At 52.4% G+C, this 25,426-nt stretch overlaps 2 protein-coding genes across 3 annotated transcripts in view; both read right to left on the bottom strand.

Moving 5' to 3' along the window:
* Positions 1-5,920, bottom strand: part of MYO18B (myosin XVIIIB) — a 54,451-nt gene extending 48,531 nt beyond the window's left edge. Inside the window, exons 1-9 of the mRNA XM_053959761.1 lie at positions 5,884-5,920; positions 5,103-5,260; positions 3,886-5,010; positions 3,583-3,649; positions 3,318-3,430; positions 2,980-3,156; positions 1,954-2,152; positions 1,131-1,273; positions 102-202 (exon numbers count right to left, since the gene is read on the bottom strand). Of these exons, the coding sequence (XP_053815736.1) occupies positions 102-202; positions 1,131-1,273; positions 1,954-2,152; positions 2,980-3,156; positions 3,318-3,430; positions 3,583-3,649; positions 3,886-5,010; positions 5,103-5,260; positions 5,884-5,920 (2,120 nt within the window). The remainder of the gene's footprint in view (positions 1-101; positions 203-1,130; positions 1,274-1,953; positions 2,153-2,979; positions 3,157-3,317; positions 3,431-3,582; positions 3,650-3,885; positions 5,011-5,102; positions 5,261-5,883) is intronic.
* A 2,251-nt stretch (positions 5,921-8,171) lies between these two features.
* The window catches only part of GRK3 (G protein-coupled receptor kinase 3), a 60,503-nt gene continuing 43,248 nt past the window's right edge, over positions 8,172-25,426 (bottom strand). Inside the window, exons 12-22 of one of the 2 annotated variants that reach the window (XM_053959781.1) lie at positions 24,726-24,820; positions 23,787-23,894; positions 21,738-21,804; positions 21,460-21,560; positions 19,544-19,610; positions 19,000-19,095; positions 16,674-16,836; positions 15,797-15,933; positions 15,511-15,546; positions 14,777-14,890; positions 8,172-14,295 (exon numbers count right to left, since the gene is read on the bottom strand). In XM_053959781.1, coding sequence (XP_053815756.1) covers positions 14,134-14,295; positions 14,777-14,890; positions 15,511-15,546; positions 15,797-15,933; positions 16,674-16,836; positions 19,000-19,095; positions 19,544-19,610; positions 21,460-21,560; positions 21,738-21,804; positions 23,787-23,894; positions 24,726-24,820 — 1,146 coding nt within the window. In that variant the 3' untranslated portion in view covers positions 8,172-14,133. The remainder of the gene's footprint in view (positions 14,296-14,776; positions 14,891-15,510; positions 15,547-15,796; positions 15,934-16,673; positions 16,837-18,999; positions 19,096-19,543; positions 19,611-21,459; positions 21,561-21,737; positions 21,805-23,786; positions 23,895-24,725; positions 24,821-25,426) is intronic. The other variant, XM_053959782.1, reaches the window with a different exon arrangement.

Raw genomic sequence — 25,426 nt, 5'->3', positions numbered from 1 at the left:
CTCTTATCAGGGGCTCTCAAAACCCCATTGGTGGAGGGAATTTGGGCATACAGGATGGGGAATCCCTGGACAGCCCGGGGCTGTTGGAGCCTCACACCCACCTCTCTGCCACATCCAGCCCTGCCAGCAGCAGTGGGAAGATGTTGAAGTTGCTCTCTCCTTCGGGCTGCCGGGCAACGCGGGCCCTCTCCAGCAGCAAGGTCTGGGGAGGGAAAAGGGGACAGGGAGATGGGGAGATGCTCCTGGCAGCTGCCAAGGGGGGGCTGGATTTCTCCTTGCAGGGACTCAGCTGGGTTTGGGGGCTGCTCCTCCCACCCAGGGCTGTGCAAGCAAGAGTTGAATCATGATGCAGGTATCAAGGAGCAACTTCAGTGCATGAAAGCAACACACACGGTCCCTCTGAGCTTCCCGAGGTCTGGGCAGTGCCGTGGCCCCAGCAAAGATGCTGCAGGATTGGGATAAGTCATTCCCTGGGCTCCAGACAAGCCCAGCTCAGCTCCAGCCTTGCCAAAGGTGTTCAGTGCAGCAGAGCTGGGGGTCCCCAGCCCAGACTGTCCCACCGACAGGCCAGGGTGGTTCTGGTGGTACTAATGGGGACATTCCTGCACAAGGACAGCTCCACCGGGCCACCAGCTCCCCGTGGGTGCCCAGGGCAGAGCAGGGCCAGCAGTGGGAAGTCCTGGTGCTCCCCAGGAGCAGACAAGGCTCCAGCCCTCTCCTCCCTCAGACAAGGCCCAGGGGCACAGGCACTCTGATTAAAGAGCCTTTGATAAGAGCCCTGATGGTGATAAAAGCCCTCTGAGGCTCAGCTCCAGGCGGCCGTGAGGTGCTGCTAATGAAACACTGAATTATACATTTCCTCATCAACATTTCATCCCAGCACTGCTCCGAGCTCCCTGCCAGGGACAGGGACAGGCTGGGGGGACTCTGCCACGCTGTTGACAAAGAGCTTCTTCTCAAGGGTTATTTGGGCACCTCTGGTTTAGGAGGAGCAGGGAGCAGAGCAGGGAGCAGAGCATCGCTCCTCATGCCCAGCCTGGCTGGGAAGTGCAGCACAGGGGTGGCTCATCCCCACCCCAAGGACCCCCATTTTCAGGCACAGCCCTCCCGTCTCAGCAGGTGACAGGTACCTGGAGGTGAGCAGCAGTGACCTGGCCAGTGGCACTGAAATCCAGCGACAGGACCATGGAGAAGCGCGTGGAGCTGCTGCTGTGGCTGGTGGTCACTGACCCAAAGGCTCCCAGGACTGTGAACATTGCCTGGATCTTCTCCACTGCAAAACCACCAGCAGAGCCCCCTGAGCCGCCCTGCAGCTCTGCAGGAGATGTCTCCTCCTGCCTCACCTCTGCCTGCTCCTCCCGGGGTCTGTCCCAGCCCTGGGGAACCGCCCGGCCATGGGGTCAGCATCCCCCACCGGGCGTACACTGACAGGAAGGGGACGTGCCAGCCTGTCCAGCCTGCCCAGCCTGTTCCAGGCTATCCCTCAGCCCTTTGCAAGAGCACCGTGTACCCGAGAGAGCTCCGAAATCCAACCCTGCCCTCTGAAGCCACTGCCTGCCGAGCAGCGTCACCAGTAACCCGAGCAGGTGGGAAAGCGCTGCCGCAAGCACCGGAGTCATTCGAGTAATTCCCTCTCGCTGCTCACGCTGGTGTTGATCAAAAGCAGCGAATCCGTCGAGTCTGGGACGGGGACAGTGGCACTCGCGGCCACACCGGCTGCTTAGGAGGCACCCCAGGCGGCACAGATCGGGTCAGGATTTGTGTGGCTGTGTGCCCCCAGCTTGTGCACGCTCTGTGTGCTGCCTCTGCCCAGCACGGAGCACCCAGTGCCATCCCTGCCCGTCCCTGAGACCCTGCCCGTCCCTGAGACCCTGCCCGTACCTGAGACCCTGCCCGTCCCTGAGACCCTGCCCGTACCTGAGACCCTGCCCGTACCTGAGACCCTGCCCGTACCTGAGACCCTGCCGTCCAGGCTGCCCGCCGTGCCCACCAGGTACTCCAGGGCGCTCTGGCAGCACCGGGTCCTGCCGGCCCCGCTGTGCCCCAGGGGCACGATGGCCTGGTCCTGCCGCTGCATCAGCAGGTTCCTGTAGGCTCTGTGTGCCAGCGAGCAGATGTGCGGGGGAAGGTTGTCCCGCCTCCCCCTGGGAGCCTGCGGGCAGGGAGAGGGTGACAGAGCACATCCCAAACAGGCTTCTCATGGAGAAAATCCTGAAGGTGTTCACACTCAGGGTGATGATTTCTCCAGCGTGCAGAACCTGCCGAGTCTGAGTCCTCAGAGCAGCCCCAGCCCCAAGAACATTCCTGGCCATCCGTATCTTCAGTATCATCCCCCTCCCAAAACATCCCCGGTCCCGAGTGTTCCCAGAGCATCCCAAGTCCCAAATGTCCCCAGAGTATTCCCAGTCCCGAATTTCCCCAGAGCAACCTTCGTCTGGAATGTCCCCAGAGCAACCATAATCCTGAATGTCCCCAGAGCAACCCCTGTCCCAAACGTCCCGAGAGCATCCCCGGTCCCAAATGTCCCCAGAGCATCCCCGGTCCCGACTGTCCCCAGAGCATCCCTGGTCCCAAATGTCCCCAGAGCATCCCCGGTCCCAAATGTCCTCAGAGCATCCCCGGTCCCGACTGTCCCCAGAGCATCCCCGGTCCCGACTGTCCCCAGAGCATCCCTGGTCCCAAATGTCCTCAGAGCATCCCCAGTCCCGACTGTCCCCAGAGCATCCCCGGTCCCAAATGTCCCCAGAGCATCCCCGGTCCCAAATGTCCCCAGAGCATCCCCGGTCCCGACTGTCCCCAGAGCATCCCTGGTCCCAAATGTCCTCAGAGCATCCCCAGTCCCGACTGTCCCCGCACTGTGACGGTCCCACGGTGCCACCTGCCGGCCCCGCCGCGCCCGGCGCCCTCCGCCACTGCCCCCAGGAGGGTTGGTGGCCGCTTCCCACGGCGGACCCCGCTGCCCCAGGTCCCTTCTCTCACCTTCCCGGCGCCGTCGGCGGGCGCGGGGCCGGTGGCGATGGCCACCAGGCTGGGCCCCGCGTAGGTGCAGGGCAGGCGGGCACGGAAGCGCTGCCGCAGCGTGTTCATGACGCTGCACTCGTTGAGGCTGATGAGGGCGGCCAGATCCTCGGCCTGGTCCAGGCTGGGGGGGTTGGTCTGCGGGAAGAGAGCCAGACACCCCTCGAGCTCTGCTGTCATGGCAGGGCTGTGCCAGACCCGCTGGCACCCCGACACCTTGGGCACAGCCAGCCCGGGGCGATGGCTGGAGATGCCATCATTGTGCCCGGGCACTGTCCCAGCCCGGGGAAGGGGCTCACCCTCTGCACGCTGTCCTCGTCCACCTCAGTGACGGTGCCATCCTCGTCCCGGCGCACCCTCACCCTCCCCGCGGGCAGCTCCGGTGTCCCCACGTCTGGCTTCAGCTGTGTGGCTGAAGGAGAGGCTGGTGAGTGTCCCTGGCGTGGGGCAGCCCGGGGCAGAGCCGGCTGTGTTGTGTGCCAGGGGGCCAAGCCCAGCCCCGGCCCCAGCGGGGCCCGCCCTGCTCCCGACACGTCTCAGCCAGGGCAGAGCAGGGAGAGTTACCCAGCGTGAACCCGTCCTGCTGGATCAGCCAGACCTTCTCTGCTTCGTACCAAACGTCCCTCGGAGCCTGGGGGGAGGAGAGAGGGGAATTGGCCAGGGGCAGGAGGAAAACTGAGCTGAACAAACTGCCTTTGCCCCACAGACAGGGACATTTCCACACCCCTGCCCCTCTGCTGCCTGCTCATCCAGGCCTGGGGTCGCCTTCCCACCAGCCCCAGCCCAGCCCATGGGAACGGGAGGAGCTGCATGAAACCACAAAACTGCACCAGTGCCCCAAAACCCGGATAACACCCGACACATTACCTGGTCCTTGTCCGTGCTCTCGCCCAATGCCTCTTTATCCTGGTCCTTTTCCATGCTCTTGCTCATCTCTTTGCTCCTTCCCGACGTTTCTTTAGCCTGGTCCTTGTCTGTGCTCTTGCCAATCCCTTTGCTCTCTTTCAGCATCTCTTTACCCTTTCCCAGGTCTTCCTTCACCTTCCCCACCTCTTTTCCCACATCTGTGGACTTCTCTTGGGTTCCTCCCGGCTCTGCCTTGAGACCCTCTGACTTGTTTGTGGTTTTTTCAGGCTTTTTGATCTCCCTTGGCTCCTTCTTGCCACCTCCAACATCTTTCTTCATCTTCTCTGGCTCTTTCCTGGCTGACAGCAGCTCCCTCTGGGCTTTCACCTTGGCTGGGGGCTCCTCGTGCCTCGGGGGTGTCACCTTCTCCTTCTCAGTCCTCTCAAGGACTGTCCCCTTCTCCTTGGTGCTCTCAGGGACTGTCCCCTTCTCCTTCTCGGTCCTCTCAAGGACCGTCCCCTTCTTCTTGGTGCTCTCAGGGACTGTCCCCTTGGCCGTGTCCCCTTCCTTCCCTGGGACTTTGCTGCCCCGCTGGGGGCCCTGGCTGGGTGCAGGAGCTGGAGCTGCGGGGCTGCCAGCCAGGAAGGAATCCTTGGGGCTCTTCCTGGGCCACAATGGCTTTCCCACCTTGGGAGCCCCTGGGTGAGGGGTCTCTGCTGGTTTGGGGGTGGTCTCTGCTGGTTTGGGGGTGGTCTCTGCTGGTTTGGAAGAAGCCTCTGCTGTTTTGGGGGATGTTTCTGCTGTTTTTGAGGATGTCTCTGCTGGTTTGCGGGGGATCTCTGCTCTTTTCAGGGGTGTCTCCGCCGGTTTGGGGGCAGGTGCTGCTGTTTTGGGGGATGTTTCTGCTTTTTTGAGGGGTGTCTCTGCTGCTTTGGGGGCAGGTGCTGCTGGGCCAGGTGCAGGGGCCGGGGTTTTGCTGGGGACGGTCCCCAGCACAGGGGGCAGCTCCTTTTGCGGGGTGGCTGTGACCCCCTTGCCCCCCTGCCCCTCTGCCTTCAGCCCGTTCCTCAGTGGCCCCTCGCTGGCCCCCCCTCCTCGGGCAGCGGGGCCGTCCCCGGCTTGGGCCTCGCCGTCCTTCCCCGCGGGCTGCCAAGCAAAGAGAGGAGCCTGCTGTGACACCTGGGGACACGTGGGGACACCCAGCTCCCCGGGGCCGTGTGAGGTCCCTCAGTGCTCACCTCCTCCTTGGTGCCCACCCTGCTCTCCTTCCTCCGCCGCGCCGCCTTGGCCTCCTGCTCGGTCTCCCGCACCAGCTGCTTGATGAACCCCCCGGGGATGACCGACAGGAGCAGGGGGGGTGCAGACGGCGGTGGCCCCCGGTCCTCGTCACGAATCTGGGGTTGGGAGCAGAGGTGGGTCACAGGGCAGGCACAGGGACAGGAGCCAGCACAGCCTGTTAGTGGCAGCAGGGCACCCTGCTCAGGCTGAGGCACTGCCCAGGCTCCTGCTGGGCACCAGGCTGGGTCAGGGATGCTGCGGGAGCAGAAGCACCGAGAAGAAAAGCCCAGAGAGAAGCGCCCAGGCTGGTGCAGCCCCCGAGGGCTGGCGCAGCAGGAGCCCGCGTGCGCTGCCAGCTCTGCTCTGTGCCAGCAGCCCTGGCGTGGCCACAGGAGGAGCCGTCCTGGCTGCAACCAGGCAAGAAGCAGCTCCAGCATCACCGCAGCCACATGCAGCCCTGCAGGTTCCAGGGCAAAACCAGCCCCGCTTCCCACAGCTTTTCCAGCAGCAGCACCAGCATCAAACTCTGCCTGCCAGGCTCACGCAGGCAGGCGAAAGTCACTCAAACCAGAACACTCGGGCTGTGACAGAGCCCAGAGCCAGGGGGCCGGACACAGCACAAGGAAGTGCAAAGGGAGCCGTGGGGATGCTGCAGTGACACCCCCCAGCACTGAGCTCCCCGGCAGGAAGAGCACCCAGCCCAAAAACACCACCAGTGCCAGCCGGGACCGAGACTTTCCTTCTGCTCCCAGAGCGCGAGGCGCGAGGAGATGGCCATGGTGGCGGCGAGGCAGGACGGTGCTGTGCAGAGACACGTGGGGACACGCCGGGCAGAGAGAGAGGAGAGAGTTAGCCAGGGGCTGCTGCCGGCCCCAGAGCTGTGCCAGGCCGGGAGCGCCCTGACCTTGCCAGGCATTGCCCACCTGAGCTCGCAGCACCAACTGGAGCGCGGCAGGGAACGGGTGGCCACCAGCAGCGACCAGGGCAGCGTGGGGAGGTGTGGCACAGAGGGTTGGTGGCACGGGGGTGATGGTGCGACCCCACGGCCCCAGGCTGGGTGGCCGCAGGAGCCCATCCGTGCCCCACTTGGGGCTGACCGCGGCTTCACCTGTCGGGATCATTCATGCACCGAGCGCGTCGGGGCTCGTCCGGCCCTGCTGTGCCTCCCCGGCAGCCGCATCTCCTTGTACAGTAAAGGGCAGGAGCGGCCAGGAGCGGGCTGGGAATGTCACTTGCCTTCCCGGGCGGCTGCCCCGAGCGCCACGTGCCTCAGGGACCGGCCGGCTGTCCCCCGAGCCGGGCTCTGCGGTCCCGGGAGAACTGGCCCCGATGGCACCGCAAAGCCCGGAGCGGGCGAGCGACAGGGCATTGTCACCCCCGGCCGGAGAGGGACCGTCCTCGGGGAAACCGAGGCGCGGAGAGGACGTGCCTTGACCAAACACCCAGGGTGGCACCAGCGGGACCCGGGACCAGCACCACCAGCACCGCGCTCCCCCCGCTCAGGACGCAGCCCCAGGTGGACCGAGGGTCTTGGATCTGTCCTTTACTTCGGACCCTCTCCTGCTGCCACCCTGGTGCGTGCCACGAGCCCAGGCCATCGAGGGGTCCCCAGCCACCACCCTGCACAGGGCAGGGAGCAGCGTCCCCGTCCCCACGCCCGCTCCCATCGCTGCCCTGTCCTGTTCCTTTCCCCGGCACAGCTCCGCGCCTGGAAGCCGCCCCCGGAGCCGGGGCTGCCGCTATCGCCATCCATTCCCAACTAAAAATAGCCCTCCCGGCCGCGGGGCCCCCGGCCCGGAGCACCCACAGACCCCGATCCCCACCCCGCGGCTCCCCAAGCGCCGGTACCTGGCGGGGGCGGTGGGTGCTGATGTCCCACACCAGCACCGGGATCCCGGCGAGCCGAGAGCGGCGGCGGCAGCGCGGGGAGCGCCGAGAGGGTCAGCACCCGCCTCCCCCCGCCCCCGCCGCGGTGGCAGCTGAGGTGACACATGTCACTGCTAAAAATACCCGCGGCGGTGGCACCGGGGCCTCGGCTGGGGAGAGGCGGTGGCACCGCGGGGCCCTCCTGTTCCTTGGCTTCTACACCGGCTGGCACACGTGTGTCACCCGTGCCCTCCTTGGTGCTCACCTCTTGAACCCCAAGGAAATGGAGGAACTGCTCTGGTCGGGTGTGAGCCCCCCCAGTGCACTCTGGCGGTGCCCGAGGGGGACAGCCCAGCACGGGGCTCCCCAGAGCACCCCAGTTCCCCCCAGCAGCCCCAGCCCTGAGATGGGGCTGAGCTGGAGGAGGACCTGGGAGCAGAGCTCAAAATAGCCCCTGGCACCAACAGCAGCATGGTCAGCACCCGGCCAGGGCAGGTGGGAGGGGAGCAGCGCAGTGGACACGTGGTGACCACATGGGGACAAGGGTGACCCCCCGGGGCCCAGCAGGACCTGTGTCCCACATGCCCCCGCACCCAACAGCCAGGCAGCGTGCATGTCACCTGCTCAGGACAAGTCCAGCTGCACAGGGGCAATGTCCCCCCCTCGGCCACTCCGCATCTGACCCAAAAGCTCCACGGACACACCCAAGGCTCTGGCAGTAAGAAAGGAAACAGGATTGTCAGTCTGGAGTCCCCTGGCAGGAGACCAAGCGTTGGCTGAGCATCTCACCAACCCCAATCCCACCTGGGAACAGCACCTGGACACGAGGTTTCCATCATCCTTCCCAGGTGGCACTGCAGCCGCGGGGGAGCCTGGCCACTGCTGGTGGAAAGCCACCCCTGGTCACCTATCGCACACCTCCCAGTCCCTCCTGGCACAGCCAGCACGTCTCACCTGCAGGACACAGCTGGCGTGTCCCTCAGAAAAACCACGACAAACACCATGCACAGGTGTTTGCACAGCCCATGCACAGGGCTGGGGGGAGGGATGGGACTTACCTGAGCATGGGGCAGTGGGGTCCATCCAGTGCATCCCAGTACAGCCCAGTACAGCCTCACGGTCAGGGCAGGGACAGGTGACACGGAAAGAACGAGACACCGGCACACACGCAAAGGACGGTTTTTATTGGGGTCTGGTCGTAGGAGAGCAGTTGTACTGACCAACACACAGAAGCAGCTTAGCTGTGCCAAAATAATCCGTTAAAAAAATACTGGCGGCAAGAACCGAGTGTGGCACACCCGCCACGACGGGGCTGTAAACTCCGGGACAGTCCGTGAGGAGCGAGGCCACAGCTCACAGGCACCGGGACCCTCCTCCCCACAATAAATATGGAAAGAGCCAAGTACATAAAACAAGGAATGATCTCATCGATACAATATCTAAAGTTATTTACAGATCCTGGCTTTGCTTACCATTAATTACACATTTTGGACAGGTTCTCTTTTGATTGTTTCCTTCATCGCGAGTAGCTGTTCGTGTGAATCTGCTCCTTTTTGTTTTAAAGGACCTAGTGAGGCACTAGAAGCGCTCACAAATCCCCTCTCTGGGGATGCTCCTGCTTTATTCTGTTTTTCATGCACATTTTTTTGTGCCATCTCACCCACTGTCTGCTCTCTCCCTTTCCCTGAGGAGAAGATGCCTGCTACCACCAGGAAAGCCTCTTCCCAGCCCATACCTCAGCCCATCTCCTTTTCCAGCCTGGAAACACAGCGTGTCACACAAACCCAGACCAACCTGGCCCTGGACAAAGCCACCTTCCTGCAGCTGTCCCCAGGTTCTCTGCCAAATCCCTGCCTGGACACCCCAGGCCAGCTGCACTGGTCTCAGCACTGTCCCCACCACGGCACCTTTGCAGGGGTGACACTAAAGAGTCACAATGCCACCAGCACAGTGTCACCCACTGCCAGCTGCCCCCTCCCTCCAGGCACAGCTTGGGCTACAGCTCACCCCAAAATCCAGTGGGATCAGAGAGGGAAAGGGGAAAGAAGGCAGAGATTACTCCAGGGAGCACAGCAGCGATCCCTCCCTGCCCCAGGCAGCTCCTCAGCAAGGAGAGAACTTCAGCAGCAGTGTGGCAATGGAAAATGCCACATTTCACCCACAAGTGCCACGGGGATCAGCCCTGACCAGCACAGACCTCCAGCCCCAGCACCGTGGAAACTGAGAGCACACAATCTTACACCTGGAGTATTCCTCAAACTGCACAGGCCATGCTCACAACTGGAATTATTTTTAGGAACTGAGTGACCTGATAAATGTAGGGCTATTTCTGCACCTCACTGGGGACAGAGGTGCTGGGGTTGGCTCTGCAGATGTGCCCAGATGTGCCCAGCAGAGGCAGCTCCTGGAGCGATGGCACCACAGGCGGCCCTGCCTGGGTGTCACCCTCCCCACACCCCGAGGGACAGTCCCTGCAGGGTCCCTGGTGGCCACTCCTCCCCCGAGATGTGACACCAAGCAGGGTCCTGCCCTGGCTCTAGGACAGGCACTGCTCCTGCCTCAGGATCCTGATTTTAAGGATCCCCCTGAAACACCAAACCCATCTCCAGTGAGGACATTTTGGGTCCTGCAGCCCAGCCCCGTGTCCAGGCTCTCCCTCCACTCACTCCTTCCCCTGGGAATGACAGAGCTCTGCAATTCCCTGATGGCTGAGCTGGATCAAACCCCACGCTGACTCCTTGCCCCAGTTTAGGTCATTCATTCTCTTTAACTCAGCACAGACTCCTGTGAAGAAACACTTGCTCTGGGAATTCTGATAAAGGAGAAATTTGTAAATATCCCATCGAGGGGTTGGTTTGCAGGAGTTTTCCAGGTGTTTCTGCATTCAGGAGCCACCTGAGATGGTCCTGACAGAGCCTGGAGACCCTGTGCAGGGAGAGAAGGGCTGCACAGGCTCAGGGAATCTATCCCTACTTTGTCATGAAAAACAGAATAAAGCTGGCTGATCCTGCTTGAAAGGAGCTGCCACTTCCATACATATACGGAGCAGAAATTCTGTGGAATGTCAGAAGTTGGAGAAACATGTATTTAATAAATAATATAAAATGCTTTTTCTGTTAAAATAGAATTCTCGGGTTTATACCTACAGAGCATAGCAACCTTTACATAAACAAAATAAAGCTGAGTCTGTGATGATTAGTTTAACACAAAATAAAAATACAATTTAACAATAGTATTAAAACAGCCGATGTTCCATCCACACAATATGTACACCATGGAATAGAAACCAACAGAAAACAAAAGTAGATTATCTTGAAACTCCTCAGACATTTGGATATACATATTTTCTCTGTATATTTTAGATATTTTCCTTTTTTTTTTTTTTACAATATTAAAATTAATACTATGCTTTGTCAAAATACGCTTTTCAGATTTTCATTTTCTTTAATTTGTAGAACTGACTCATTCCTTATATTAATCAACACAACTAGAATTATTTATTGTCTACTGTACACTTCAAACAGTCCTTCCTCTGGGGATATTTCGGGTGCAAACACCTCCGAGGCAGAGGAGCTGCATCAGTGCCACGTGCCAAGGGCCGCGGGACACGGATATGGACACGGGATCAAGGAACCTGCTCCTAAAGCTGACCAGCTGCCAGGGAAAGAGCAGCTCAGAGCTCCAGGGATTTCACTCCCCATGAGCTGATTCCCTGCAGACCCGAGGAATGACGATGGTCCTGCTCAGGGAACATCAACACCCAGAGCTCCTCCGGGCACCAGCAGCAGCCACTTTGGGCAGGATCACAACCAAAACAAGCCTTTTTTTAAACACAAACCAGTGTTTCCACCACCTCCACACTGGGCTGCAAGCACCTGATTTATCTCAAAGCCAAACCCAACCTCACAATTTAATTTTTGGGTTTTGCCCTCCTTGAGAGAAGTGGGAGAGGAAAATCTTCCACTGGGTTTCTAAAGGGGAGGTGCTGAATCACAGAATCATGGAATATCCTGAGCTGGAAGGGACCCAAAAGGATCATCAGAGTCCCACTCCTGTCTCTGCTCAGGGCAGCCCCAAGAAATTGAGGAAAACTCAAATGTGACTAAGCCAAGGTCTATCCCTGAAGCTGCTCTCTCCTACCTGCCAGGCTTCCCTTCCAGACACACTTCCAGCTATTATTAGCCTGCTCCAAGATTTTTTGAAGCCTGCTGGGGGGTGGGGGAACATTCCAGGAATGTCAATCCCAGCTGGATGCACTCCAGCATTACTCCAGCTTCTCTCACAGCAGCACTTTGGGAAGAACCCCTGAGCCCGCAGCCGAGGCTCTGCTGGACCAGGGACAGGAACACAAAAAGCTCAAACACAACGAAGAGGAAGAAGATTTACACTTGGAGAAGTGGATGGCCAACACTTGGATGAAGGATTGGAAAAAAAAAAAAAACACAAAAAACACCCCACAGTAAATGCTCCTTTAACGGTTTCATGAGTTTGCAAAATAATTAGCAAATAAACAAGGGATCCTAAACACACAGCCAAAAACCCTCCTGCAAATTAACACTACCAGGAATCTTTGTCCAAAACAAAAGCTTCAGAGACTCTGGTTCCTACTCCAGGAAGGAGCAGACTGGGGCAGTATCCAGGACTTTTTGGTTTGGAGGGTGCAATTCCAGCTCTCCCTCCACACATCCAGTCACTTCCACACAGAGCCCCATTTCTTACTGGGATCCCACCTTCATTCAGGAGTTTGTCACTGTGATAACCTCTCCTCTCCTAGCTGCACAGTTAGACACAAGTCACAAAAATAAAGCTATTTTCAACTGTCAATAAATCACAGCTGGCTGAAGAAATCCAAATCTTTTCCTGCCCCTCCCACTGGAGGTTGGATGGGACACGATAATGAGGATATTCCAGGGCCACCCCAACTCCATCACATTTCAAAATAAATTTATTTCCCTAAGACAATATACAGCCTTCATTTCATATAAAATCTCTGGGTTTGAGGCACAATTTCCCAGCTGATGACCTGTTCCTCCCTCACTGACATCAGCACCGCATTCTGCTGACAGGGAGTGAGAGCGAAATCCAGCCATGGAAAATAACTGAAGGAAAAGAATGGCACTGAGCAGGGACTAAGAAAGTAAAAACAAGTTACACAAGAACTGTGAGAAGGTTTTAACACAATCTGAGGGCTTTTTTCTAAATCAAGGAGAAAAATACGAGCATTGCATGGTATTGTAGGGAAAGCTGAACCACCGCCAGCGGGATGAAATATTTTTTATCCCAAACACTTTTAAAATACCACACAAAGAATCATGGAATTATTTTTGGTCAGGAAAGACCTCCAAGATCATCAAGTCCAACCTCTGACACTGGTCCTTACAGAGGAGCTGAGATGCTCAGTGGGAATGACAAGAGAGGCTGGTGCTGTTTGCACAGAATAATTTGGAAAATAAATAGGGGGCGGGGGGAAATCATTTAAAGAAACCACTTTCTCAGGGGGGATTTTCCAGAATGCATTTTCCCTTTGGTGCAGCCCCAGGTGGTCAGCCAGGGTTTGCACAAGCTGTGCAGCAAACCCAGCTCCCATGCAGAAGCAAACAGAGCCACTTTTACTACTTTTCTTCCAAGGAACTCTGTGGTGATCTGACAGCCACACACGCTCGACAAACCACGCACAACTTCTACTCCCACTTACACAGGCACAGCTCCACTGTCTTCAGGGACTCTGAGAGTTGTACCTCTGTAGCTGGGAAGAAAAATCTTCTCTAAGCTGTTCACTGAATTGGAAAAAACAGCTGAAGTTCAGCCCTGACCTCTCTCTTACAAACCACCACAACACCCAGGACAAGGCCCAGCTTGAAGCTGTGGGACAGCTCAGGATGAGATCTTTCCTTCAGCAAGGCTTTCCACCCAGCACACTTGATGCCTCAGGTAGAATTAGCATAAACCTGGCCCTTGCTCAGCTCGTTCTGTCAGCTCCACGCTCAGTTTTCTCACACTGCTTTCACTGTGGGCAGTTTGAACTCTTCAGAACAGAAAATGAGAGATCCTCTCCCAAGCCAAGCTGTGATATGTGCACGAACCTCCCGGGCCGGGCTCCAGGGGGAACTGGGGATTTCTGGGGATTTCTATGCTATGGGAACACACCTGTGTACAGCAGAGGAGGATCCCGAGTCCCAGGACTGAGGAGTGATCTGGGATACGTACCGAGGTACCCACACACACCAGAACCCAGCACATGCTCTACAATGCACTGGATTTGAATAATTTCTTTTTAGTTTTTTAAAAAGTGCAGTTGACCTGAAATGGAAAAGAACTGTCTTTTATGTTCACTGTAAACTTGTCAAAAGGAATCTGCTCTTTAAAAACTGTGCTAAAATAGTCAATTTATACAACAGAGCACTAGATGAAGCTACCATAAATTCCTCTTCACCAATTATTACTCTATTGTGTCAGTTATAGTACTGCATATACGTAGAAGAAGCAAAACGGTGGTAGCTACTATTAGTGAGTACAACAAACCCAGGGAATAATTCGAGTTCAACGCTCCCATGAAGTAGCAATAACACTTAAACCACAGGACAGTTAGAATTCAGTACTTTGAAGTGCATCAGAGTCACACTGTTGATCATCAGCAGTATGGAGCAAGGTTATCAGAGAGTCAGCAGTAATGGTCGGGAAGGACACGGCAACACGACAGAGCGAGGGGCACCCACCACGGCCAGGCGGCAGCTCCGGCTCCGTCGGTGTCACCGCGGGAGCGTCACCCAGCCAGCAGCACCCGCGCCACCCCCGGCCCGGCGCACGGCAGGGACAAAGCCTCTTCCTTCCATCAGTAGTTCCAGAGGGACGGAGCTCAGCCGGGCCCCGCCGGGGGTGGGGACGCGTGGGAGCAAGGAGCAGCCTCTCCGCTTGGTGACTTCCAGCGCTGCCGGGGCGGGGTCGTCCCCCCCCCGCCTCCGGAGACAGAGTCCTGACGCGATCCCACGCTGTAAACATCGAATTCCTCCTCTTCCGAGCGCGTCCCGCCTCCAGGACTGCACAAAGTCATTCGTTCACAAGGGTTCTGGGACACTCTGCAGGTTCACCAAGCAGCTCTCCCTGTGGGAACGTGGTCGGTGTCTCCTACAGCCCGTTGCTGTTCCTGTGGCTGAGCGGGGGCTTCGAGAGCTCTACGACTGTGGAGCGGGATTTATTGAGGAACTTTGGAGCCCGGCGCAGCAACCTCTGCGCCTCGGTGAAAGCCTCTGTCAGCTCTTTTTTCCACTGAACAAACTCGGGGTCGCTCTGCAAGAGACACAGAAGCAGTTTGGCACTTCATCCTACGTGGCCCACAGCGTCTTCTCTCTCAGACAGCACTTTAGGGAAGCTATTTTAATTTTCTGAAGGAATCAGCAACTTTGGCTATTGCCCATGTGCAGCCCTTAGCTTCTCCATCATCCCAACAGAAGCTGGTACAAGGTTTTGAGCACTTCCCCCTTCCACACACGAGCTCCAACAGCTCCCCACAGTGAGATATGAGCCAACAAGGCCCTTGGAGCTTGACAAGTTTGGGAGTTTTTAGCTATTTAATAAACCCAACCCATTTTGTCCCAAATATCACTGAAATCCATAACAGTCCCTGCTTTCAAAACTCGAGTGTGATAAACACTTCAGCTCTGCTTCACCAAGTGCCTTAGTTAACATGCAACAGGATGAGCAGAAAAACGTGGCAATTGCTTATCATATGCAAAACAATCTGATCAAGTTATCAAAAATCAAGTCTTACCTCACACTGTAGGACAAATTGTTTTCCTCCTTTAATTCTCAGTAAGATGCATTTCTTATCTTTAATTTGTGTTTCTTCAACAGATACTATTTGTTCCATTGTCAGCAGGTTTTGCTGCAGCATTTGCAAAAGAGCAGAGAATTAATTGAAAAGAATGTTGTTGCCCATCAAATAAAGCCACTATCTCATCTTCCTGGACTATCCACATGAATTAAGTGATGAATATTAAGAGTCATCACACAAACATTTATTTCTGAAGGCTGGGTCATGAACTAAAGATAGACAGTAAGGTAAGAGAGAGATTTACAAGGGGCATGGTTGCTTCAATAGTGACAACAAAATATCAGCTCTAAAAGCCAGTAATGACAGCATGAAATAAGAATCTACAAATAGGTGTGTCTGCAAACAGAATATTCACTATTTTCCCTCAAGAGTTGCATATAATTTGATACATTTTTCAAGCATTACTGTTATTACAAAAAAAAGGCAATTTCACTACTTCAAAGAGCTGAAAGGGAATATTTCAGCACTCAATACTTACAAAGAGAACATACACAGCAGTGTGCAGGAAAACTCTCCCTATGGACTGCAGAGTACACAGTGTCTTAAATTCCAAACGCTTCCTTAACGTAAATATACAAATTATCTGCCCTGCACGTGAGCACAGCTGGGCTACACTACAGCCACTATAGCATTTTCTTGGAAATAAAATGCTATAGCATTTGTCACCTTACCAGTTTGTGTTTTTTTGTATAAATAGTCCAGAGGTCCTAAATGAAAAACAACACCATCAACTACCAAAATCCTTTAAAAACACAACAAAACAAACAGGTTTCTCAAGTCAACTTTATGTCTCCTCTGTGCAGTGTAAGCTATGCATTAACTACAGCGAGACAGGAGAGAAGATACTCAAATGGGCTTTTACTCAGAGAAAACTCCTTCCCCAGGAGAACTCCTGGGCACTCCAGGTGTGTCCCACCTCCACCTGCCTTCCAGCACAGCTCAGGGCCCCTCACTCACCCGGGACTCTCCTTCTCCTCGCCACTCCAGCCGGTTGGGGAAGAGGTAAAAGTAACGCCGCTGCCACTGAGTCAGGAAGGGGTTCCCCAGCTTGAGCATGTAGCCATGCATGATACAGTCCTTCCCCAGGGCATAATCTAAACCAAGAGGAGATGTTAGCAAGGAGCCAGGAGGTGCAGCTGAAAGCATTCTGAGCCAGCTCCGTGCCCAGGGGACGGAGCCCTGGACCTGCCGTGCCCTCAGCAGGTTCAGATCTCACACACACAGCCCCAGCTCTGCCCTCACTACACAGCTGCTGTGGCTGCAGAGCAGGGAACAAGGACAGCACTGGGCTCTTAAAGAAGTATCTCACTGCAGGAAGTTTTAAAAGCACTGAATGCTGCTCTCCGAAGTTTGGGGGTTTGATGCAACACCCCCGTGCAAGCTGCAGTTTGCTGTGCAAAACCTCCTGGGGCTCTTCCCAGCTCCTGGGCAGAAATCAAACCCCACAGACTGGGGAGGTGGGGAGGCCCTGCCACAGGGTGCCCAGAGAAGCTGGGGCTGCCCCATCCCTGGAAGTGTCCAAGGCCAGGCTGGATGAGATTTGGAGCAACCTGGGATAGTAGAAGGTGTCCCTTCCCATGGCAGTGAGGTGGAACTGGATGGGCTTTAAGATCCTTTCCAACCAAACCATTCCAGGACTCTATGATTCCATGCATCTCTTTCCAAAGCCTGATGTCATCATTCAGCATTTCAAAACATTTAGAAACATCTTAAGCAACACGACAGCGATTAAACAAATCCTAATGATTCCTGGGAACGACAGCAATGGGAGAACTCCAAACCCAGGAATTACTACCTAGCAGCAAAAGATGAGAGAAGTGTAAGGACAGATTACCTTCCTCGTGGCCAAGCTGCTTATTTTTAGCCCTTTTTCTGGCCTCAATTTTATCTGTGTCTGCATTTACTGCATCATAAACAGTTTCTGCTACTTCTTGCTGCCAACGCTCCGATATTACCAGAGGGAAGTTCTTATATAACTCCTGGTCACTATCAAGCAACTTGCAAGAGAAAAACAACAAAAAACCCAACATTTTAATAACTTTCACTACTCTTAACCCCAACAGTTAATAGTTACCCATGCAACAGTATTATTTTACACGATGGATTGAACTCAAACCTTCACAAAACAAACAGATGCAAGCAAGAGAAGCACAGACACTAATTTAAGCAAAGATATTAATTTATGTGCAGAGAACAGGCCACCTGCTCAAAACTTGTTTTGGTTTGATAGCTCCAAAATCCTCACTCAACACTACCCCATAATGCTCTCTAGACATTTAAATAACTACTCCAATGTAAGCAGCAGTATTCTCACCTTTGTTGCACAAAAACTTCTGAGCCCAAGAACTCCATTAATAAGTGAAAAGATACCTTTTCCACAGTAATGCCTTCCATGCTTCCACAGCTTGGCTATATAGTCTTAATAATGAACCCTCAGAATTCATCAGCATGCGCTGCAGGTCTCAATTTTACTGGCACAAGGATCCTTTTCTCCACTAATCCTTTGAGTACTTAAATTGAATTGCACTGAAGAAAATTAGGAAAAAATTCCTTCACCAAAAGGGTTTTCCAGCACTGAGCAGGGCAGGGGTGGAGTGCCCATCCCTGGAGGAGTTTAAAGCTGTGTGGATGCAGCACCAACAGCTGCAGGAGCAGCTTAATTCTCCTACTGCAGTCAGGCCAGACACTCCTGGAATATTCTCCTTCTTTTCAGAGATCCATGCTATATCCCAGCAGGAAAATACACACCCAGAAAATCTCTCTGCGATTGCAGGAACTCCCTGAGGCACCTGAAGAAGGGGGAACAGCCACAGGCATCCCCTGAGGGCTCCCCACACATAACCCCAAAGCTCTTCTGGGGGCAACAGGACTCTCTGCAGGATAAATACAACCCCAGGGAGCAGGGGGGAGAGCAAGGGGTTCAAACTGTGTGGCCAGGGCAGAGAGGGCTCCTGGCACCTCGCTGGCAGCTGATTCAGGCAGGAATCCTCCTGTCCCCTCTGGAAGCCTGTGGCACCCAGGGGGGCTGTGCTATCCCTCCCTGACTCACCCCCAAGGGTAAATTTATCCCATGGGCAGCCTGAGCTATGAGATTCTGAGATCAAACTGGAGATGACACAGCACTGACCTGCTGCTGATTCACATTCCGTGACAGGAATCATGTTATTGAGGATCTCTGAGCCCCTCAAGCAATAAAAAACCACCTGGTTCTTCCTTGCAAAATGTTCCTCTGAATCCTGGCATTGCAGAATTACAGGAGACTGGAATCCTGCCAGGCTAACATTGATGCTGAAGATGTGGAATTTTCTGGGATAAAGAACATCCTGGGCGCTCTGCACTTTTCTGTGCCAACTTCTGTCACCACAGCAGGTGACACTGACAGATGAGCTCCCTTTTAGGCTCAGTGAGTACTTAATGGGGCTTTTTCCTTATAAAGTTTAGAACAATTAGTTTCCCTCCTGACTCACTTCTGTAAGAACAAGAACAAGGTCTGTTCTCCTGCAGAAGTGGGTGATGAAAACATTGAAGGGCACTGACCCAAGCCCTGCTGCCCCAAAGTCCCAGGGAAATTTCAGAGAGAGGAGGAATTCACAGGGGGGTCACCCTCTTCATGTGAGTCCCAAAGGGGCCAGCAGCTCTAACTTCTCTCCTTTTTTATATAGTTTATATTATTTTCATTACATTTTGGATAATATCAGAACCTGAAATTTTCTTTTACCACTTTTCTAACTTATGACATTGCTACTATTAACACAGTTTGTCATTTTTAAGAGTTTTCCCTGGCACTCTCTGACCACTCAACTATTGAAACAAGGTTTAGCTCCATTTCTCCAAGCTACCAGAAATAAATCCCAACGTTTAAACACACAAACCATAAGGTATTCTTGAAAATCTGAGACTTTCCCAATTCTTTCCTGACCATTTGAAACAATTCCTTTATTTTTGGTAAGAAAGTAGATTCCAGTCAATTTAAAAACTTAAGCACTTGGCAAGCAACAACAAGCAGGGGAACCAGCCCAAGGCAACAGCATGGAATGATTTTCCCAGCCTGAAGGAATTCCTTGCACATCCAGAGCCTTGAAGCAAAGAAATGCCACACACACAAGGAAAGCCAAGCACAGCAGTCCCAGTGCCACCCTCCACCACTGAGAGTTGGGTACCTTAATGCCTTTAGTGTCCTCTTCATCAAACGAGCCAATATCAAAAGCATCTGCTGCATTGACTTCTCCCCGGGGAGGAATCAGGGGGGGAGTGTACTAGAAATTGAAATCAGCATCATTAAAGACAATTTAATGGGCATTATTTAACTCCATTCTGTAGTCATGCACAACCTTTGTATTTTTTGCACAGATTACACCTGACTGTGCCAGAGCCTCCCCCTTGGAATTAAACTTCAGTGCAAAATTATTGGCACTTCTTTTAATTAGAGCTCCTTCAAAAACCTGGGGATAAAACTCCCAAGTTTAGAGACAGCAAAGGAAAGGAAACATGCAGTCATTTGAGCCTGGAAATTTAATTATTTACTCATAACAATCAGGAAGATCTGCAGTAATGAATATTCATCAACAACCCTCCCTGTATTTGTGTGAGTGAGCACTTGTGCTGGGCACTGTGACCCTCACGTTTTCTGTTCAGTACCTGTTTGGGTTTATTTTCCTTTGACTGCTTTACCAAGTCAGTTAAATTACTGTCTTTATCCTTTACCTTCTGTAAATAGACTTGCTGCCAATCAATGCCTTTGAAGAAAGGATGTTCCTTTACTTCTTGTGCGCTGCAAAACAGAAGTGACTGAAGTCAACAAATGAAAGAGCTTTTCAAGTGTATTCAAGGAATACAAAGCCCTCAAAGGTCACATTTCTATCACTTGAGAACATCAGGGGAAATGCTCTTTTTTTGCAAAATAAAATATAAGAATTCCTCAGTAAACAACAGGAGAGAAGATTTTCATGTGGAAACATTTGGAACAGTGCTCTAGGGCTGGCAGCCAAGAACTCCTGATGGCACTCCACCATTTCCAACAGGAGACCACGTTCCTCTGTTGTCAGATCCCAAACACTGCTCTGGGTCACATCCCAGCACTGCTCTGGGTCAGATCCCAAACACAGATCCAGGTCAGATCCCAAACACTGCTCTGGGTCACATCCCAGCACTGCTCTGGGTCAGATCCCAAACACAGATCCAGGTCAGATCCCAAACATTGCTCTGGGTCAGATCCCAGCACTGCTCTGGGTCAGATCCCAAACACAGATCCAGGTCAGATCCCAAACACAGATCTGGGTCAGATCCCAAACATGGATCTGGGGCAGATCCCAAACATGGATCTGGGGCAGATCCCAAACACTGCTCTGGGTCAGATCCCAAACACAGATCCGGGTCAGATCCCAAACACGGATCCAGGTCAGATCCCAAACACGGATCCGGGTCAGATCCCAAACACGGATCCAGGTCAGATCCCAAACACGGATCCAGGTCAGATCCCAAACACGGATCTGGGGCAGATCCCAAACATGGATCTGGGGCAGATCCCAAACACTGCTCTGGGTCAGATCCCAAACACAGATCCAGGTCAGATCCCAAACATGGATCTGGGGCAGATCCCAAACATGGATCTGGGGCAGATCCCAAACACTGCTCTGGGTCAGATCCCAAACACAGATCCAGGTCAGATCCCAAACACGGATCCAGGTCAGATCCCAAACACAGATCCAGATCAGATCCCAAACATGGATCTGGGTCAGATCCCCATCACTGCTTGTAAATAACCAGATTGCTCCACACCATTTCACATTATACAAATTCTATGGGGAAATAATCAACTGTTCTTGTTATCTCCCAGGAAAAAGCAATCTCAGGTCATTATCAAAGAGGGCTCCAAGAAAAAACCCCTTTGAATCTCCCACTGGAACTGGAGCCAGCCCGAGGCTCAGGTGTGACCATCTACCTGTTATCACACATCCCAGTGATTTCTCAACTGTTGTTTACTCCTCTCCTTTTCTCCCTCAGTCTCACCCTGGCTTTTTAAGCAGGAGATAACATTTTCATGAACAGCTACAAGTACGGTGAACCTGGCAGGAGCAAGGACTGTTTTGTGGTCAAGAAACAGAACAAAAGCTCTTTTCCTCAGAATAATCAAGTGACACCAGCAATACTCGCAGCTTTTGCTTGGTGCTTTTGGGATCATTTTTTGGTTTTGGTTGTGGGTTTGTGTTTTTTTGGTTTTTTTTTTTTTTTTTTGTAATATGCTCCTATCATTACAGATACAATATAAACAATAAATTTTCCCTATCAGTATGTCTGAGTCAAGTCATATGATTTCATGCCAAAACAGATCAAGCAAAACCAGAAAAACAACCAAGGGATGAGAAGTAGGAACACCACCCAATGCAAGCATGACTGCAGGGAACTCAGGGAAAGGCTTCAAGGACAGAAATTGTCCAAAAAACATATCCAAAATGAAGGAATCTGAAATGTAATTCCATGCAGCAGCACTTTGTCATGTTCTCTTTCCAAAATTAAAATCCTCACAACAGGAAGCAGATTTTTACTTGAAATGAATTCACTCATTGACAGAGAAGTGGAAATTTTTCAAGGCAGAGGTCCAAGGAGAAGACAACACCTACCTTCTTCCTTGGCATCCAAGCCTCTTGCTCACATCCCGCTGCAGGAGCCCTTCCAGAAGGGACTTCAGCTCGGGAGAAAAGGAATCCGGGAGCTCCACGTTCTGTGGAGAAAGGAAAGAGATATTCCATGATGGAAGTGGCGTGTTCTGCTTTCTTGCCTCTGATGGAGCTCTGCCACGTGCAGATAGAGCTGTCTGGGAGAGCAGGGGGTGCAGTTCCAGTTTTAGGGGAAATGGGAGCTCAGGGAACATGGGGATGTCACTGAGGCCAGGCCTTACCACGGTGAGCGTCATCCGGTCGATCTCGTGCTTATCTTTGGTTTTGTGCTGCCTGAAAGGGCTGTGCCTGTGCAAAGAAGAAAAAGAATGCTAATAAAGAAATGTAAAGCCTCAGCATATCAGGGTATTCCAGCTGTGGCAATGCCAGAAAAGAGTGGAGCATCCTGTCAGTCCCATCCTTCCTCCTCCTCACTCCTGTCCTGCAGAGCAATCTGATCCACAGGAAGGTGAGTAGAAACTTGGGTAATTCTTAAACAGTGATCTGGACTTAAAGATGTGCTTCAAATGCCTCAGCAATTACATCTATCTCCCAAAAACCTGAACAGTTTTCAGCTAACAAGGAAACCCCCAAGCAGCCATCACCCACAGGGATTTAAATCCAAGGATTTCTATAGGGAAGGTGAGCATGACCCACTGAACTCACCATTCCCCATCATGGAGAGTAAGGAGATAAGAGATCACAGATCCCACAGCATCAGCCACTGGGAAGAGATTTGATGGTATCTTATAAATGATCAGCTTCATCCCTTTCCTGCTTTATAATTCTGGCTTGAATTTGAATTTTCCTCTGAGCTATGGAAGACTGTGACCCATTAGAGATTTATCACACAGTCCTTTGTGAAAGAAAGAAGCAGTATTGTAGTAAGAGATATTTTGATTAGATTTAGGATATATTCCCAGCTTCTTTTCTTTAAAACCTTGAGGGGATTATGTTTTTCATAATCAAAATGTTACTCACTTATCAATTCCATTAATTAGCTATTCTAAAGCACTCTGGCTTACCACATGGCAGAGTGTACCAGCATGTTTCAACTGGAGACCTGCTACTCCCAAGTTATTTTCCTTTTATTCTCAGAAATGTTCTGATTGATGAATGCAGTGGATGGACCAGGACTTCAATTTTTCTCTTTTTAGCATGACAGGTAAATGGTTCCCACACAGCCTCATGTACTCTGACAAGAAGGCTCTGAGTAGATCAGGGAAGAAAATGATTCACTGGCGACTTATGGGCAGATTCTGTGCCAGACTAAATCTACCAAATACCAAGAAACGGCACCATGTGCCCAGCCCTTGTTTTGGGATGTGTTTGATTGCCTTCACAACAGATGAGGAATGAGAGTTCACCGTGAATAATGCTCTGGCTTCTGGCTGATACCACCCTGAACATCTCTGCCAGGTATAATCACAGCCCAAAGGCTGGCAATTTAAACACCACTTCTTTCTTTATTGGCACCTTTACATAGTCTGCTTTGTGCACAATTAATGTTAAATTGATACAGCTCTAGAGTTCAATTCACAAGTCACACACTGACCTTCCTTTGTACAGTGTCTGCATGGAGATAAAAGATTATAATTAATTATGTGTGAGGGCACAGGATGACCTAATGATCCATCTTTACAGAGAAGCATTGTGGAAAGCCTCAGAGTTCTTCTGGTTTGCCATTAACTGTGAGGATGCCATTTTCAACAAGCACTTGCTCATCAGTGCAAGTACACAGATAAATCCCATGGCATTAATCTATCCCAGACATGTAAGTTCAATGAGGAGATAATTGCTGACAAAGCTGTAATTACTGTGTACCTTTGGACACTGATAAGGTAACAGACCAGATTCAGCAAATGGAAGGATACACACCTTGTACCTGGCCCAAACCCTGCAGGAGGGAAGGCTGAGTAGCAGCCAAAAAGGGACCAGGGCAGCCAAGAGCTCCTTCACAACACCGGGTCTCAACACAAAGGCCACAATTTAACAGCACTCCAAGGAGCAACATCTCAGCATTTAAAACACTGCCAGAGAGGAGTAAACTGCTGTCTGCAGCACTTCCAAGAGCAGACAGAGGATCTGCCTTCCTCATGTCCCACACCTGTAGCTACTACAGCACGCAGGGTTTGGTTTGGTTTGGAAGAAAAAGCCTGGTTTTGTCACACATGGGGACGTGGAACTGAGGGATCACTTCAGAGAATCTGTGACACACAACGTCCTGCTATTCCAAGGGACACCCCCAGAGGCCCCCAAGCTCCCAAAGGCAAGGCAGGAGCCCCACTCACCCCCTCAGCAGCTTGAAGAGCATGCAGCCCAGGGAGAACCAGTCGGCGCTGCTGTCGTAGGCTGTGCCCTTCTGCAGCACCTCGGGGGCCATGTACCCGTGGGTTCCTCTGCAGAGCACAACAGCACAAAACATTCATTACATCCAACATTGGGGGGAAAAAATCATTAAAAACCAGTATTCTCTCAATAAGACAGCCCAGTTTGGACAGAATTCATTTTAACCATTTTATTTTGCTTCCAATGGGTTTTGTGTGTCACCTGTGTGAGCACAGGACACTCTTGAACTCACCCCTGGGCACCACTAGAAGCAGCCACCAAGTATTACTTTTACCCTTGATATACCCAAAACATGTGGACTTTTTTCAAGAAGCTACTGAATTGCAAATCTCTTAAGGTGTGACAGGCTGGAGTTTCACTTTTTGCATAAATTCCGAGACTAAATCAGGGCAATTGAGGACCTAAGAATGAAACGTGACAGGTAAGATGTGAATCCACACCCAACTCCAGGAATTCAGATCCTAGTTAAATCCTGATGGTGAGAGGCAGAAAGGAACATAATTTGCCTCCAGTTCCATGAAGATCCAGAAAGATAAAGACACAATAAATCCAGGATTTTAGTCAGTTTGGGAATATTTAATTACCAGGTTGGGACAATTAAAGCAATCTGGTACTTTAACTCAGTCAGGTTCTTCTCTGAGTAGTGAATCATCCTGAAATAATGTGTCATCTCCCAGCCATGCCTACACATCAGCTGCTACAACTGTGCAGGAAAACAGGGAGAGGAGCCCAAAAAACCTCATTAGAGCCTCCAGCTCAGCGAGCCTGGGCCACACAAGTGTCATTCCTCCCCTTCAGGCAAAGTTAAGTTATAAAGACAAATTTAGGATGGATTTAGCACTACATGTATGTGCAGCAGAGCTCCCAGACATAATACTTACACACTGGCATGTGGCTTCTTTTTGGAAAAGTCACAAGCCAGCCCAAGGTCTGATATCCTCACGTGCCCATGTTCATCCAGCAGGATATTTGCAGGCTGGAAACCAACAGAGGGAGGTGAGTGCTTGGTATTCCCCAGCTGACAACTGCAAACTCTCACAGCACAGCAACTCAAACATCAATACTCCCTGGTAATTGGTAATTGCCTTCTCTTATTTAACATTTAGGTATCAGGCACCTCCTAGATAAAAATCCACGTTCTCACAGAGCACTACCATCAACTCCACAGGTTCTGAAATGCTGAATAACAGAAGGGAATAACCAGGCAAGGTTTGAACACAAAGCAGGTAATAAATGAACAATCCATTCTGGCCTCAAGTTGCTTTTGGTTTCTTCACAGCAGGGACTGTGTGTGGCTCTTACACCTTTTATTCTCAGTCTCTGGGCAGACTTTCATCCCCTTGTGCTGTCACTTGGTCCAGGGACTCTTCTCTGGGACCTGTCCTTGATTTCCCAAGTGCCAGTGAAACCCCCCAGCACCTCTCCTGCTGTTGTCCCCCATCACACACACACAGAGGCCTCTTTCAGGGCTCCCAGAAATACAGTATATGCTCTAAATTGCTCCCATCAGGGAGATAAGTAACACTTCACAGGATTTACTGTGACCCCCAGCAAGCCTCTCCCAGGCTGGTTAAACTGGATA

The sequence above is a fragment of the Vidua chalybeata genome, chromosome 18 (genome assembly GCF_026979565.1).
Source record: "Vidua chalybeata isolate OUT-0048 chromosome 18, bVidCha1 merged haplotype, whole genome shotgun sequence".
Classification (NCBI taxonomy): Eukaryota; Metazoa; Chordata; class Aves; order Passeriformes; family Viduidae; genus Vidua; species Vidua chalybeata.
The sequence above is the reverse complement of the archived record's forward strand: the minus strand, read 5'-3'. Positions and strand labels throughout refer to the sequence as shown.